Source organism: Notolepis coatsorum, assembly GCF_963971535.1.
Source record: "Notolepis coatsorum genome assembly, chromosome: 8".
Lineage (NCBI taxonomy): Eukaryota > Metazoa > Chordata > Actinopteri > Aulopiformes > Paralepididae > Notolepis > Notolepis coatsorum.
The window spans coordinates 30,772,676-30,787,991 of record NC_140172.1 but is presented as its reverse complement, the minus strand read 5'-3'; the positions used below and the strand labels follow the sequence as shown (position 1 = coordinate 30,787,991).

The 15,316-nt window shown below is 43.8% G+C and overlaps 1 protein-coding gene across 1 annotated transcript in view; it reads left to right on the top strand.

Annotated features, from left to right (window-relative positions):
* Positions 1–15,316, top strand: part of doc2b (double C2-like domains, beta) — a gene marked incomplete at both ends in the record, with an annotated part of 242,205 nt that overhangs the window by 29,134 nt on the left and 197,755 nt on the right. The window contains one exon of the mRNA XM_084320364.1: positions 10,821–10,844. Within this exon, the coding sequence (XP_084176490.1) occupies positions 10,821–10,844 (24 nt within the window). The remainder of the gene's footprint in view (positions 1–10,820; positions 10,845–15,316) is intronic.

Genomic DNA, 15,316 nt, shown 5'->3' with positions numbered 1-15,316 from the left:
CGCTAAACGTGTGGGTGAGCTTTGTGCTCTCTCGGTGCGGCCCGAGTGTCTGTCTATTCGTTCCGATAGTGGTGCCACTCTGCGGCCTAATCCAGCCTTTGTGCCAAAAAATATCCGGAGTTCTTTCCGTTCTTTCCGTTTCATCCGCCTCCTCACGCTGTCATGTCCGGTCCGGGCTTGGGGATTTACCTCAGCCGTACTCAGGGCCTCAGGGCTACCGATCAGCTCTTTGTCTGTTACGGTGGCTCTCGTGCTGGTAAGGCACTGTCGAAACAGCGCCTGTCCCATTGGTTGTGCGAGGGCATTGCCCTTTGCTACACGTTGGCCGGGCTGGCTCCCCCTGGGGGCGTCAGGGCGCACTCCACTCGTGGGGTGGCGGCCTCTGCCGCTCTACTGGGTGGGGCCTCGGTGGAGGACATCTGTGCTGCGGCTTCATGGTCCTCACCGGGTCCCTTCGTAAGGTTTTACCTCATGGACATGACCGGGGGTTCTGTCTCCCAGGCGGTTCTGAGGTCTGGGACCTCTCCTGCTTCCCGTCCTTTGGTGGGGTAGCAGGAGTGTGTGGGTGTGGGCCACAATGTGTTGTGTCACATGTGGTTCCGCCTGTGCTGTGCGTTCAAGAGGTTCTAGTTCCCTCTTGTTCGCACTCGGGTGGAGTTGACTGCCGCCCCCTCTTCATTAGGAAGGATGGGGTGTCCGGGGTTGTCACCAGCTTGGCTGGCCGTCTGCACTGATACAATTGGCTGTATCAGAGGGTGGGAGAAGCTGGCGGGGTGGGTCCGGGTCGTTGTAAACAGCGACTCCTACAGTTCGGTCGGGGCGCCTGCTAAGCGCGGATTGGACGTGAGGGGGATAGTGTGGTCCTCCCACACGCTACGCCCTCTCAATGAGAATCCGCGCTGCCAGGTGAAAAGAAGCGGTGATTGGCTGGACGTGTGTCGGAGGAAGCACGTGGTAGCCTCCACTCTCCCAAATGATCTGACTGTGGGGGGTAAAGCGCAGCGACCAGGAAGGGACTGGGAATTGGCATACGACTAACATTGGGATGGGAGAAAATCGGAGGAAAATGGAGGGGGAAAAAGACTTATAAAAAAAAAAAAAGGAAGGATGGGGTGACGGGACTCCCCTCCCCCCTGATGTGGGCTTTCGGGTCCTCAGGGGGTGTATTTGTCACTCCTCGCGTCTGCTCTGTCCCCATATCTCGATGGCGAAGAGCAGGACGCGATTCGCCAGTACGACTATATAACAATAGGTTATGTATATAACCTAGTTATATGAGTACTGGCTGAGCGTCCTGCTCTTAGCTTGGGGAAACTTTTCTTGGGAAACGTTTTTTTCCGAGGAAGAGCGAGTGGTGACCACGCCTAGTGCTATATAGTACGTAGCACTAGGGCGGGGCCTGGCAGGTGCTGGGTGTATTGTTTTTTATTCGTTGATGGAGTACACTAGGTACTGGAGATGAGGTATATCTCGATGGCGAAGAGCAGGACGCTCAGCCAGTACTCATATAACTAGGTTATGACCTATCGTTAACCAGCTCAACACCCACTAACCAGCTCAACACCCACTATTAGGTGTTAACCAGCTCAACACCCACTGTTAGGTGTTAACCAGCTCAACACCCACTGTTAGGTGTTAACCAACACCCACTGTTGGGTGTTAACCAGCTCAACGCCCACTGTTAGGTTTTAACCAGCTCAACGCCCACTGTTAGGTTTTAACCAGCTCAACGCCCACTGTTAGGTTTTAACCAGCTCAACGACCCACTGTTAGGTTTTAACCAGCTCAACGCCCACTGTTAGGTTTTAACCAGCTCAACACCCACTGTTAGGTTTTAACCAGCTCAACACCCACTGTTAGGTTTTAACCAGCTCAACACCCACTGTTAGGTTTTAACCAGCTCAACACCCACTGTTAGGTTTTAACCAGCTCAACGCCCACTGTTAGGTGTTAAACAGCTCAACACCCACTGTTAGGTTTTAACTAGCTCAACACCCACTGTTAGGTTTTAACCAGCTCAACACCCACTGTTAGGTTTTAACCAGCTCATCGCCCACTGTTAGGTTTTAACCAGCTCAACACCCACTGTTAGGTTTTAACCAGCTCATCGCCCACTGTTAGGTTTTAACCAGCTCAACGCCCACTGTTAGGTGTTAAACAGCTCAACACCCACTGTTAGGTTTTAACCAGCTCAACGCCCACTGTTAGGTGTTAAACAGCTCAACACCCACTGTTCAGAGATGTTTTGTTCAGATGGTGTTTCTTTTGAGGCGGTGTGCCGTAAAGGCACATTATTGGTTGTTTCCAGTTGGATGTAAATCCATATCTGTAACAGATGTTTTGGCATACAGGCTGGTAGTGGTGCATGTTTCACATGTTTATAACTCTACGTGAAGATTTTAAATAAGGAAAGAGGATAGGATAGGGTAGGATAAGATACAAGAGAAGATAAGACTAAATATAAGATAAGATACAATATAAGATCATATACAATACATGAATACAATATAAGAAAATGTACAATATAAGATATATGATATACAATATAAGATACAATATAAGACAAGATACAATATAAGATAAGATAAATTAGGTGTTATAGCACACAAGATAAAATAAGATACAAGAAAGATAAGAATTTTATTAATCAGGGAGTGTTTCAACTCATGTGATAATGGCCCATACTGTAAGAAACTTGCAATTATGTGCGCAAAAGTCGGAGCGTGTCCGAGGACAGTATGAATTCAGTAGTGCGTGTGCGTCTGTGTGTGTGTGTGAGTGAATCCGCACAATATCTCACAAACTATGGGGCTGATCAGCCTGTGCAGGAAGTTACAGAGGCACTGTGTTGCACTGTTCATATTTATGACACGGATGTCTAGCTACATACTTATTAGGTATGTTATTAATAGGGATGCCCCGATCGATCGGCCAGCGATCGGTATCGGCCGATAATCAGTATAAATATGCGATCGGGGAATTCCGATAATGACTCATATTCGCCGATCGCGGAAACTGATCAAGTGGACTTCTCATTCGCTGTCTGTCTCAGACGCACAGGACCTGCAAACTGCCGCTGCTCCCTAGCCCCGCCCGCACCCGTGTAGAGTTTGTAAACAGAGGAGGCGGCTCCTCTGCATTCGACCTGAGCTAACGTTAGCTACCTAGCTATCGTTACTGTTTAAACAAAATGACCCAGTCAACTATTCACTTTTAGTAGGCATTGTCTAACGGTATTTAGCCGGCTAGCTACTGATAGCTCCGGATATCAACAAATGCCCCAGGAAGTCTAGTAGTCCATGTTGATATCTCCGTTAGCTTGCGTTAGCTTGCGTTAGCTGACGTTAGTTCTCTGTTCAAAACGAAATGTCCCATTGAACTAAAGTTCTGTCTTAACGTCATCTAGCCGGCTAGCAGTAGCTATAGATAGCTCTTGATATCAATGTCTTATAACATTGATTCAATGCGTATTGGAGCTGAGGGCTTGCTGAATGTGAAATGACCAAATAACCGTAACGTTACCAATAGGGTCCAGCTGCAGCGCCGGAGAATCCTTTTTGGAGCTGGAGGCTACTAGAGTACACAGACAGTGGAGCTGTTTGCAGATAGCGAGCATTTTGACTTGTTGCGTGGTGGCGATGTCTCGCAGATAATACAAGTACAAGTCTAATTATATAATATATATATTTTATAAAAAAAAATAATTATATATGAGTGTGTGGGAATATGTTTCACATCTGGCAACAGGAAGTATTTTTGGGGAATTAATTTCTAGCATTCTCCATTGACTTTCATGTACAGTAGTCCTGTGTGTAGTGTGGTGCACCTTTTTACCACAAGAGGACATTGGCTTCAAATGCTGCTATATAATAATATACAAATACACAATATACAAACAAATACCAATGTATGTCTTCTTATGGCCAAGGATGACTGACCTGACAATTCATACAATACACAGTGATGTGTGAGGGATGAGCAGCAGATTAATTGTATGTCATAACCAGCTAATGTAAGACTCTGGTTGGGCAGTCAAGAGTTTCGGTTTCCAATTGTGGACTACCAGATGTAAACGCTTTCTATTGGAAACAACTTGCACATCAATCTCAATGAAAACCACAAACTGTATGAAATCAGTTGTGACACATCCTGAAAATGCCACGAGACACAACTTTTTTTTCTTTTGTTCATGGTAATGCACAGTAATGCACAGTTCCATAAAAGAAAAAAGTACATTTACATTTTGTCATTTAGCTGACGCATTTATCCAAAGCAAGTCATCAGGAAGGGTACAACTCTTTCAGCTGAGTAACAATGTTCATCAAACAGTGCTGAAACTTTCATTTGAGATATTGATTGAAGAAGGGAATAAAAAAATAAAAAAAAATTTAAAGTGTGTTTAGTCGACAGCGAAAGATTGGTCAGGATTCGACTGTGGTGGGAAGTTCGTTCCACCATTGTGGAGTGAGGACCGAGATTAGGTGGTTTCTCTTTGATGACCCTCTCGGAGCTCGGATAGGACTGGGTCTGATGAGGCCAGAGGATGTAGAGCGGTGAGGGTGTGTAGTTAGAGACCATTGACCGGAGGTAGGCAAGAAGTGGGGTAACATGGGCTGACTTTGGTAGGTTGGAGATCAGACGGGCAGCTGCATTCTGGATCAGTTGAAGAGGCATGGTGGCGGTAGTTGGTAGACCAGCGAGCAGTGCATTGCAGTAGTCGAGACGAGACATGACTGTTGATTGGACAAGGAGTTGAGTGGCTTTTTTTGTCAGGAAGGGGCCGATCCTTCTGACATTGCTTAGGAGGAATCTGCAGGTCCTGGTTGTTGTGGCGATGTGAGCGGAGAAGTTCAGCCGATCATCAAGGACTACACCAAGGTACTTGGCGGTTGGGAACGAGGCCACGGCTAGATTTTCCACTGTGATGGAAAGGTCGGTCAGCAGGGAGGATTTGGCCGGCAGGTGAAGCAATTCTGGTAGGAGTGGTCGTCGAGGTTGGATGTCAGCCATGCCAGCGCAGAGCCAGTCACTCATGGTTGACCGTGTCGAGGGCTGCCGACGTGTCCAGAAGAATCAGGACAGAGGAGAGGCCCTTCGCATTTGCTAAGTGAAGAGCCTCTGTGAACGCTATGAGGGCCGTCTCTGTGGAGTGACCAGTCCTGAAGCCTGACTGATTAGGGTCTAGGAGGTCATTCTGTAAGAGATAATCACTAAGTTGGTTGGATACAGCATGTTCAAGTGATTTAGAAAGGAAGGAGAGAAGAGATACAGGACGATAGTTGTCTATGACGGTGGGGTTCATGGTTTTTTTTTAATGAGCGGTGTGACTGTGGCTTGGAGGTGGGAATCACCCCTGAGTTGAGGGAGGAGTTGATGGTTGCGTTAGGAATGGGAGGATGTCTGATGCTATGGTCTGGAGGAGTGGGGAGGGTAGCTGGTCCAGCTGGCATGTAGTGGGACGGTTCGACGTTACCAGTGTCAATGCCTTGGTGTCTAATGGGAGAGAAGGATGACAGGGTAAAGGACGAGGTTCTCGATTCAGCATTTGGAACAGGTGGGGGTTGGGAGAAGCAGCTGCGGATGCTCTCCACTTTTTTCTCAAGGAAAATAACAAAGTCTTCGGCAGAGAGAGAGGAGGGGAGGGCGTGGAGGGGGAGTGAGGACATGGTGGCGTGCAGTTTGCGAAAGGTTCTTAGCCAAGGCCTCAATCTTATGGTGAAAGAAAGAAGCTTTGGCAGTAGTAATTGTATTTCATAATCATAAAAGTATTTCAGTAAAAGTATTTCATAATCATCAGCACGTCTCAATTTGCACATTCCGTGAGAGAAAAGTAGCAAGAAATATTTTTTATTTAGCCTGCCCTTTACTCAAAACAATAAATAAACAATAAAACGATATGGTCTATCAATTACACATATTTAACAATCAATACTTACAATAACATGGGGAAAAAAGGAAAAAATATAACATACAACATGACATGACAATGACAAACAATGACAGGCCTACAGTATGTCTGTCATTCATATGGTAATATTTATTACCAACTATAGCATGTCACGGATATATTATGTGCTCCAATGAGCATCCATTCTAGTTTATATGTAAACATGTGACTGGGGCATGTGGTGCAGGACTTGCCGGTAAGGTAGTAACAAAGCGGCCAACCCAGCGGTAACGTGTTTCTTCAGCTGTGTGCTACATTCTGTGGCTCCGGCCAAGCGGGTACCAGCTGACCTTATCGGTGCCATAACAAAGGTATCAGACCTGGGAAAGCAGCCCTCATAAATCCACATGTCCATCTGAAACAGTGTCCTCGATCATGCCATTTCACATAGAAATAGTATACTGTAGAAATATGCTCTAAACAACAACACAACAGGTTTATAGCCGTGTAAGCTCCCCTCCCCTTCACATTATATGCAAATTAAACCAGTACACAAATGACTACATTATCGAGTTTTCTGATGATGCAGCCATACTCCGTTTACTGACAAAAGATTCAGACCATGCTATGTAGATATCAGAGACAGAAGAGGTTAGGCAGTGGTACGAGGAGCACAAAAAAAGAAAGAAAGAAAGAAATGGTATTCGATCCTCTGTCTGTTGGTGATCAGTCACAGAGATTTTAATCAACAGGAAGAGAGTTGAGCAGGCAACAACATAGTTCATTTCAAGGAATTAACTAAATTCTTAACCTGATAAATCACAATTGTGAAACGCGTTGTTACTACATGTGATTGTGGAACTCAATGGATCATTGAAGTAAGGTTTCATTCTTAATTCTTTACCCTTTTCTTGCTATGGCCAGCACCTCCCACTCATCAAGTGGAGTACATTTGTTCACAAGTCAGTCGTTTGCAGTGCAGTTATTGTTCCACAGGACAGCCGTTGAATCTGTTTGGTAACCTGTTCGTTAAACTAAACTCTCAAACTTCCAAAACAAGGTGGGAATAATTGGGATGCTGCTCCCGTCTTCTCTCCAGGAGATATTTGAGGAGACGGCGAGGAGGCAGCCTGTACGTTAATGCCAAGCAAGCAGTGCAAAAATGCTTCCGCATTCGTCACCGCACGCTAGTGCGGTAAAGCGCCCTTCTTTTCAGACAAATGCTACCGTGCGTGCACCGGCGGCGGCGTGCTCGCTCAGGTGCGTGCGTGCGCCGGCGTGCTCGCGCGAGGTGCCCGCGCATGCGACACGAGCGGAGCTCAATATATATAAGTCACCGCCCCTTATTCAGTATCCAACAAATAGCTCAATTGGCTAGGACACATGGCTGTGGATCCTATGGCTTGTTTGCTGGCGAGTTCGAATCCCATCGAAAATATTTTTTAACGTGATTTTTTTTTAACGTGTATTCTTTCGCCGATTAAGGTTAGGCATTGTTTCGGAGTTGGTTAAGGTTAGAACGGTTAAGTTTAGGCGCTGTTAAGGAGCTGGTTAAGGTTAGAGTTTGTCAAAGAGAATGGCAATATAATTTCTATGGTTAAGGTTAAGGTTAGGCATTGTTTCGGAGTTGGTTAAGGTTAGAACGGTTAAGTTTAGGCGCTGTTAAGGAGCTGGTTAAGGTTAGAGTTTGTCAAAGAGAATGGCAATAGACAGCCTATTTCCGCGAAAATGAAAGGCGCATTACTGCATGCCACTACGGTAAATTTTTGCACTGCTTGCTTGGCATAAAGCTACACGCGAGGAGGCAAGGCCTTAAAAATAACCTGTGACCCAAACCACATCCTTCACAAGGACGATGAGCCGATGCCTTCGGGCAGAAGGTACAGGTCACACAACTTCAAGTTGAATAGGTATAAATGTTCCTTAGCTCCACTATCAATCAAACTACTGAACAGTCAAATAAATGGTGTGTGTGTGTGTTTTGATGTGCGATATTCTTGATGTATATGTTCTTGTGTACAGTATATGGATTTGTGTGTGATACTGAATATTAACTGTAGTTTGTGTGTGTGCTGTGTGCCTGTGCTGCTGCTATGTCATCTGTGTCTCTTGAATGCCCAAGATGGATTTCTCCTAAGGGAGACAATATAGGCTAATCTAATCTAATCTATAGGCATTGTGGCGGCACAGTGGTGTAGTGGTTAACACTGTTGCCTCACAGCTAAAATGTCCAGGGTTTGATTCCCGTTTGGGGACCAGGTTTCCGCGTTGCCGGGTACCCAGGTGGGGTATCTCCCGGGCCTTTCTGTGTGGAGTTTGCATGTTCTCCCCGTGCTCGCAAGGGTTTCCCCTCCCGATAAGATAAACCCAATGGAAAAACATGCACAACAGATCACTAACGCTGTCGCGTTCCCTGACGAAGACGGACAGGAGCTCTTGGATTGGTCCCCGGGGCGCGTGGGGGGAAGGACGACGGGATGGGTCAAGTGCAGAGAGAGACATTTCATCGGCGACCCAATGCATGTGTGTGTGTTCCTGTGTGTCGCCCATCTTGCATGTGTGTGTTACTGTTAAACTGCATGACAAATAAAGACTTCTTCTTCTTCTTGATTCAAATTGGCATGTGGCATAAACTTTTACATATCTATAAATAAAGTGTTGTAGCTTTATTGGAGTTGTCCTTCATTTCACAGGGGATGCTTTCCACTGCATAGTGTGTGGTGCCAATCTCGTTCTATGATCAAATCCATTTCATCAATTCTTTTGTATCAAACTTGTATTTTAGGCGATTTCCCGTTTTTATCTTTGTTTTTATCTTGTTTTACTACTTTTAATTTTGTCTCATTTATTTAACAGAATTAACAGTCTGTTTACAATCAGACAAGAAGATAGATACCAGTTTCCTTTGCAAGCTAGCTTAGTACAAATTAATGGAAGCAGATACGCTTAAGGTCTGCACTTAAGGAGTGCAGACTGAGCTTGGATAGTCAGCCGTTTAATGCCCCAGCTTCTTGGAATGATCTTCAACTCTCGCTAAATGATACCCCACTGTCCTATGAAAAGTAAAACAAATTATGAAAAAAAAACACAATTACAAACCTCCCTATTTCAGTCTGACTCTTTTTCCCTTTGTCTTTATTTGTGTTTTGACCGGTTTTAATTTGCCTGTAATCTCAACTTCATTGAAAATGAGCGAAAACACTTCTCCTGGCCTGAGCACTAGAGCTGGCAGAGAATTAAATTAGGGTTTCCAATAATACAGGAACAACACGGTTTAAAACTTTTGTCAGTGCCTCTGGCTTGGAGGTCCATCAGATAGTGTAGTATAACTAGAATCCTTTCTTCAAAATAAGTGAAGCCCCATCAAAACTAAATCCAATGCACAAAGAAGGATCAACGTTTAATGCGAGTACTTGAAAAGTTGCTACTGCAGTTTGCGTTTGGACTTGGAATGTCGGCTCCTTGGAAGGATCTTCAACTCTAGCAAAATATCAATACCCCACTAACCTATGATCATAAACCTCCATATTGGACTGTTTTTAATTGTTCTTACATTTTTCCCTTTGTTATTATTTGTATTTTGACCTGTTTTAACTGGCCTGTAATCTCAACATCTATGAGCGAAAACCTCAATGATTCTATTGAGAATTAATAAAGCGTTTAATTTAATTGAAATCCTCTGTTGATTTAATTACTTTGTCCATATCCACAAAAGAATATACTGTATATCATTCCTGAAAGGATTATGGCAAAAATGTCAACTAGTTTAGTCTTTCTTTAGTTTTTTTCCCCTTGGCTTCTCCTGGCCTGAGCACCAGAGCTTGCAGTGAATTCAATCAGGGTTTCCAATACAGGAACAGCGATGTTTTAAACTGTGTCTATGGCTTATAGTTCCATTAGATATTGTAGTATAACTAGAATCCGCTCTTCAAAATCCTGAACAACCTTTTCTTCAAAATAATATAAAGCTCGATCTGCTTCATTGCTTGATGTAAGTGACGCCCCATTGCACAAAGCATTATCAACTTTTAATGAGCATACTTGAAAAGTTGTTACCCCATTTGCATTTGCCATTAGTGCAGCCTGTACTTGGGAAGTCAGCCTTTTTGTTTGAATGCCCTGGCTTCTTGGAATGATCTTTGGCTAAAATCAATACCCCACTATCCTATGGACAATATAAAGGATCACGCCAAGCACATTCGAATCAGCTCGCCTAGCTGTTGGCCAAAAACACCTCTCCCAGAGTTTTAAGCTACATTAGCTGTGTCACCATAATCACAGGACCTATTAGGAATTATTGCTCAAAGAAAACAATATGCCACAGCTTTGAATGACTACAAAAATAGTTGATATAACTTTCTAGTGTTGGTTGGGCTTCACGTGGCCAAGGATTGTATTTGACAATTTCAGTTCCTCATTTAGTAACATACAGGTATGGTTTGGTGGTATACAGGATATAGAATAAATCCTATCAACATTATTTTGAATTGATATTCTGTACAGCTCATATAACCCCTGCAGACCACACCAAAGGCAAATCCTAAATTATTGGTGCAAACTGTTTTTTTTTCCTCAAAGAAAAATATATTTCTACAAAACAACGCTTAGCATGACGTAATCATTTCAGAAAAAACTGACATAGTTGGTGTCAAAACAAATGTGCTGTGGAATGCTGGTAATTTTGTACATTAGGTTAACTTATATGAAACACTTGCTGTAGTGTAGTGGAAGCATAAATGGCTTCACTACTGGCAATTATTTCATACAACATGATGTCTTTAACCATCTTTAATCTTTGTTAAACTCAAATGTTATTTTGTTTTTAACTTTCGTTTTAATTGACTATTATTTGTCTCCTTTTCTTCTTCCACTCTCGCTCTCTTGCATGCCCCCGTCCTCTGTGTATTGCTGCTTTATGTTGGCTCGGGAGCAGCTCCCCATCCCCAGATACAAGAAGGTAAGGCACTGAGATCAGCTTTACACTAGGGTCCCACTTCTGTCCAAAAAACTCTCTCTCTCTCTCTCTCTCTCTCTCTCTCTCTCTCTCTCTCTCTCTCTCTCTCTCGCTTTTGTTCATATTTAGCTAAATGGGAGTGTAACTCTTAACAAAAATTAAACAAAAGGCATTGCACATGCATTGGTGTGCACTCTTGCGAGAGAGGGGGGAAAGGCGAAAAAGTTGAAGACTCGTCAACTGTGGGACCCTAGTGTTACAAACCCTGACCAACCCAACTGACCCGACCTAATCAACACCTACCCCTCTACCTGTACGATCAAACAGAACTGAGAAATGTAGCCCCGTCTCTACTCGTGTGAGCGTTGCTTTGAACCTTGTGTTAGCTCCCACTCACGGTGCTTCATCCATGTTGACTGGCCCTATGAAATTATTTATTAGCACCCTCCTAGTACCCTGTAATACCCTGTAGAACCATGTAGTACGTCTTAGTACCCTGTAATACCCTGGAGTATCATGTAGTACCCTGTAATACCATGTTGTACCCTGTAGTACCTTGTAACCGCCTGTAATGCCATGTAGTACCCTGTTATACCTTGTAGTACATGGACAGTAGTACCCTTTGATACCCTGTAGTACCATGTAATACCATGTAATACCCTGCGTACCGCGTAGTATCGGGTTATAACCTGCTGTAGTACATGTAGTACAATGTAATAACGTGCAGTACCATGTAATACCCTGTCGTACCATGTACTACCATGTACTATGTAGTACCATGTAACACTGTCATACCATGTAGTACCCTACTGGCCTACTGCCATGTAGTACCCTGTAGGGCCATGTAGTGCCATTTAATACCCTGTGGTATCATGTTGTACCTTGTACTGTACCTGTAGTACTATATGTTTTATTATAGTCTCACCCATTCATTTTCTTTTTGGAAACACCACAGATGTACAACGTTTGAATACAACACTTAAAATGCAATGAAAGTGGTGAATGAATTGATTACTGTTGTCTAGTTGTCTAGTGTGCAGGAATTCATGACACCTCAGGGCAAATTCAGATGAAAGAAACCACGTTCCTGACGAAGGAAGGTTGTAAATTAGCCACATTTGACCAGAACACAAACTGATGTGAAGACGACATGCAAGTATTTTTGATGATGTCAACAGTATCATAGTTTCCATTTACATAAACTATAGTATACACCATGTCTAATTGTAATCTATTACGTTTTTGGCTATACAGCATTCATGGCAGGCCATTTCATATTCACTGTGAAACGCATGAATGGTGAAGTACTTTGCTGTATAGTGGATGGCGAATCTCTTGCTCGAGTTAAACACGTTTCATTCAACGCCTCTTTGACTGAGTTTGTGTCACCTACTATGTAGCAAAGCATGTTGCCCATCTTACTCCGACCGTCTCTTTCCATTGACTGTACAGTCATTGGCGCCATGTTGACATTTCTTGGCGTGTTCTGTCTGAATATAGAGCTTTTCTGATTTCACAACATAAGTATTTTAAAATGGTTTATTTCCTGTTGCGATGTTTGCTAATACAATAGCTGACGGGAGTCAAAGCTGCTCCCTTAGTAACGGAATAGCAATGGAATTCTTCTGAAAAGTATAGACGGTTTCAAAGTGACAACGATAACATTCTAAAAAGGACCCACGTTTATTTCCTGTTGCAATGTTTGCTAATGTGATTTTATTTAGGAAACATATTTGGGTCCAAACTGTTCCCCTAGCAACAGCATTCTGGTGAAAAAAGTCTATACAGTATGAATGAATGAATGATTTTATTGAATTAATGAAATAATGAATGAATGATTTTATTTTGGTCTTCTTTTACAAAGCAATGTACAGTAGTAGAACATTTATAAACAAAAGAAAATGACCGAAAAAGGTGTAGGCTGAAGCCCAACCAACTCTAATACAAAACCATAGCAACCCATAGCTAACCCCCAAGAGGCAGTTTTTCCATTACCATGCCTTTTCATTCATATGCAATACCTAAAAAAGATGTTCCTCATTTAGCATCTACTCCCAAACCCTCAACACACACACACACACACACACACACACACACACACACACACACACACACACACACACACACACACACACACACACACACACACACACACACACACACACACACACACACACACACACACACACACACACACACACACACACACACACACACACACACACACACACACACACACACACACACACACACACACACACACACAGAGATAGGGGGTAACAGACGGTATACATTTAGTATAGATGTTATCAACCACATGGGAGTTGAGTACATTTTCTCCGAAGGTGAGCAGTCTACACGTCCAGTGGGAGATACTGTTCTTATACTGAGAAATGCACACATTTCAGATTGATTCATTTATATTTTAGGAGATTACACTTCAAAATGTCAGGCTACTACTGGCAGCTATAGCACTGCTATAGTGCCGAGTCTAATTCAATGTTTTATATCAATTGTGTGAAAAGTGTGTGTGTGTGTGTGTATGTGTGCTGTTGGGAAATTATTTTCAATATACTGAAAACACATTATGGAAGAGCCAACAGAGAGAGAGCCACATGTGTCATCAGCTGGCAGTAGTTGGTGGGACAAGAGCCTCCCAACCCCAGAGTGGATATGGAGGCAATGGCCACACCTGGGGCTCCTCATCAGAGCAGGTGTCTCAGGTGTGTTCTAAAATGATTTGTTTTGGTTAGCGTCAGTGGTTAAGATTTGGTCAGGTTCAGGTAATAAAAAGGTTTAAAGGTTAAATGCATATTTTCAGCTAAATGTCAAAACCACTGGACATAAACCAAAAAAAAGAAACATCATAAGGCTATTACCACTATAATTTACATCAATATCAGACTGAAAATGAATTGGTCACATCGGCTGTTGTATCTCTAGATAACCCCCCTCCTCCCCCCACCACCACCATCAACAACAAAGGACATGAAAGACCCCCCCCCCCCGCTTGCTTAACGTGGACATTCATTGTTGGTGAAGAATCAGGGACCAACCTTTCAGTTCTCCATCATGTCCTCCTATACATCAGTTACTGGTTTGCTCTTCCATGCTGGTGGTCAACCTTTATCCCCCGCAGCTGCATTGATTTTGCGGGGCTCCCGGTGGATTTAAGCCCTCTCTTGAACCCCCACGGCGGGTCAGCATACCCTGGATGAGATCAGTGCCTGACCTCGTCCATTCCATTATCTACTGCTCTCTGTGATTGATGCTTCCGCCTCTCGCATGCAGCCGAGCCAGTCAGATATGCTAATGAAGATCTATGCCTTGAACAGAGATGTGAAAATGTGGACGGGGCCGACGGCAGCCGTGAGGAAACCGAAGCAAACATTTTAGACGCCACGTCGCTGCAGCCTTTGACCCAATGAAGAGAAAGACGTGCTGTTAAAGCAGAGGAAGGTTTCCTCCGTGTTTTCTCTCACTATACACTATATGTATGCATGTTTCTGTTCACGTGCACACCGTTACATACTATAACCATACCATACATTACCATACCGTACCATAACCATACCATGCTGTACCATACCCATTATCATAACCATACCCATACCATTCTATTACCATAACCATACCATACCGGCCCTAACACCATGTTCAATAATGTTGTCATGGAGACCAGTGATGTAGAAAATGTATGTGTTGCGATACCATTACCATACCATACCATGCTATGCCATACCACACTACGCCATTCCATACCATAGCAAACAATACCACACCATGAGCATTCCATGAAGACATTTTAGGCATTTTAGGAGATTATGGTTACCCACAATGCCCCTGGAGAAGCCCCTTTCCATTCAAGTTCTGTGTTGAATACATGTGATGCATGTTGCCCATCTGCCTGTCAACCCCCTTCCCCAACCCCAACAATATAGTTATATATCAACTGGCTATCGCGTCCCGCTCTGCCTACTGAGATATAACTCATCATCTCTAGCACCAGAGACCAGAGAAAGACTTTCGTCTTGTTTACATCAGGGTCCCCCATTTTCAATTAATCATAAAATCAATGAGCATCTTGTGAATACCCGCCTGGTCATAACGTAAGGTTATCCTATAACCCTAGTTATATGATACTGGCTGAGCGTCCCGCTCTGCCTACTGAGATATAACTCATCATCTCTAGCACCTAGTGTGCTCTAGGAAATAACAACAAATGCACCCACTTGCATGTGACCACGCCACTCCCATGTGCCCTATATTACACCGGAAGTGGTCACGCCTCACCCTTCCGCGTGAACACGTAAGGCAACTAACATGTGCTTCCGCATTGCTCTGATTGGCCCACTGACCCCACGTGACGCTACGCTCGTTTTCGCCCGCACGCCGGTAACGCAAGCGAGCCTTGTAATGTTAAGCGACCTACTCGCGGAAATGGGAATGTACAGTACATATTTATCAAAACAACT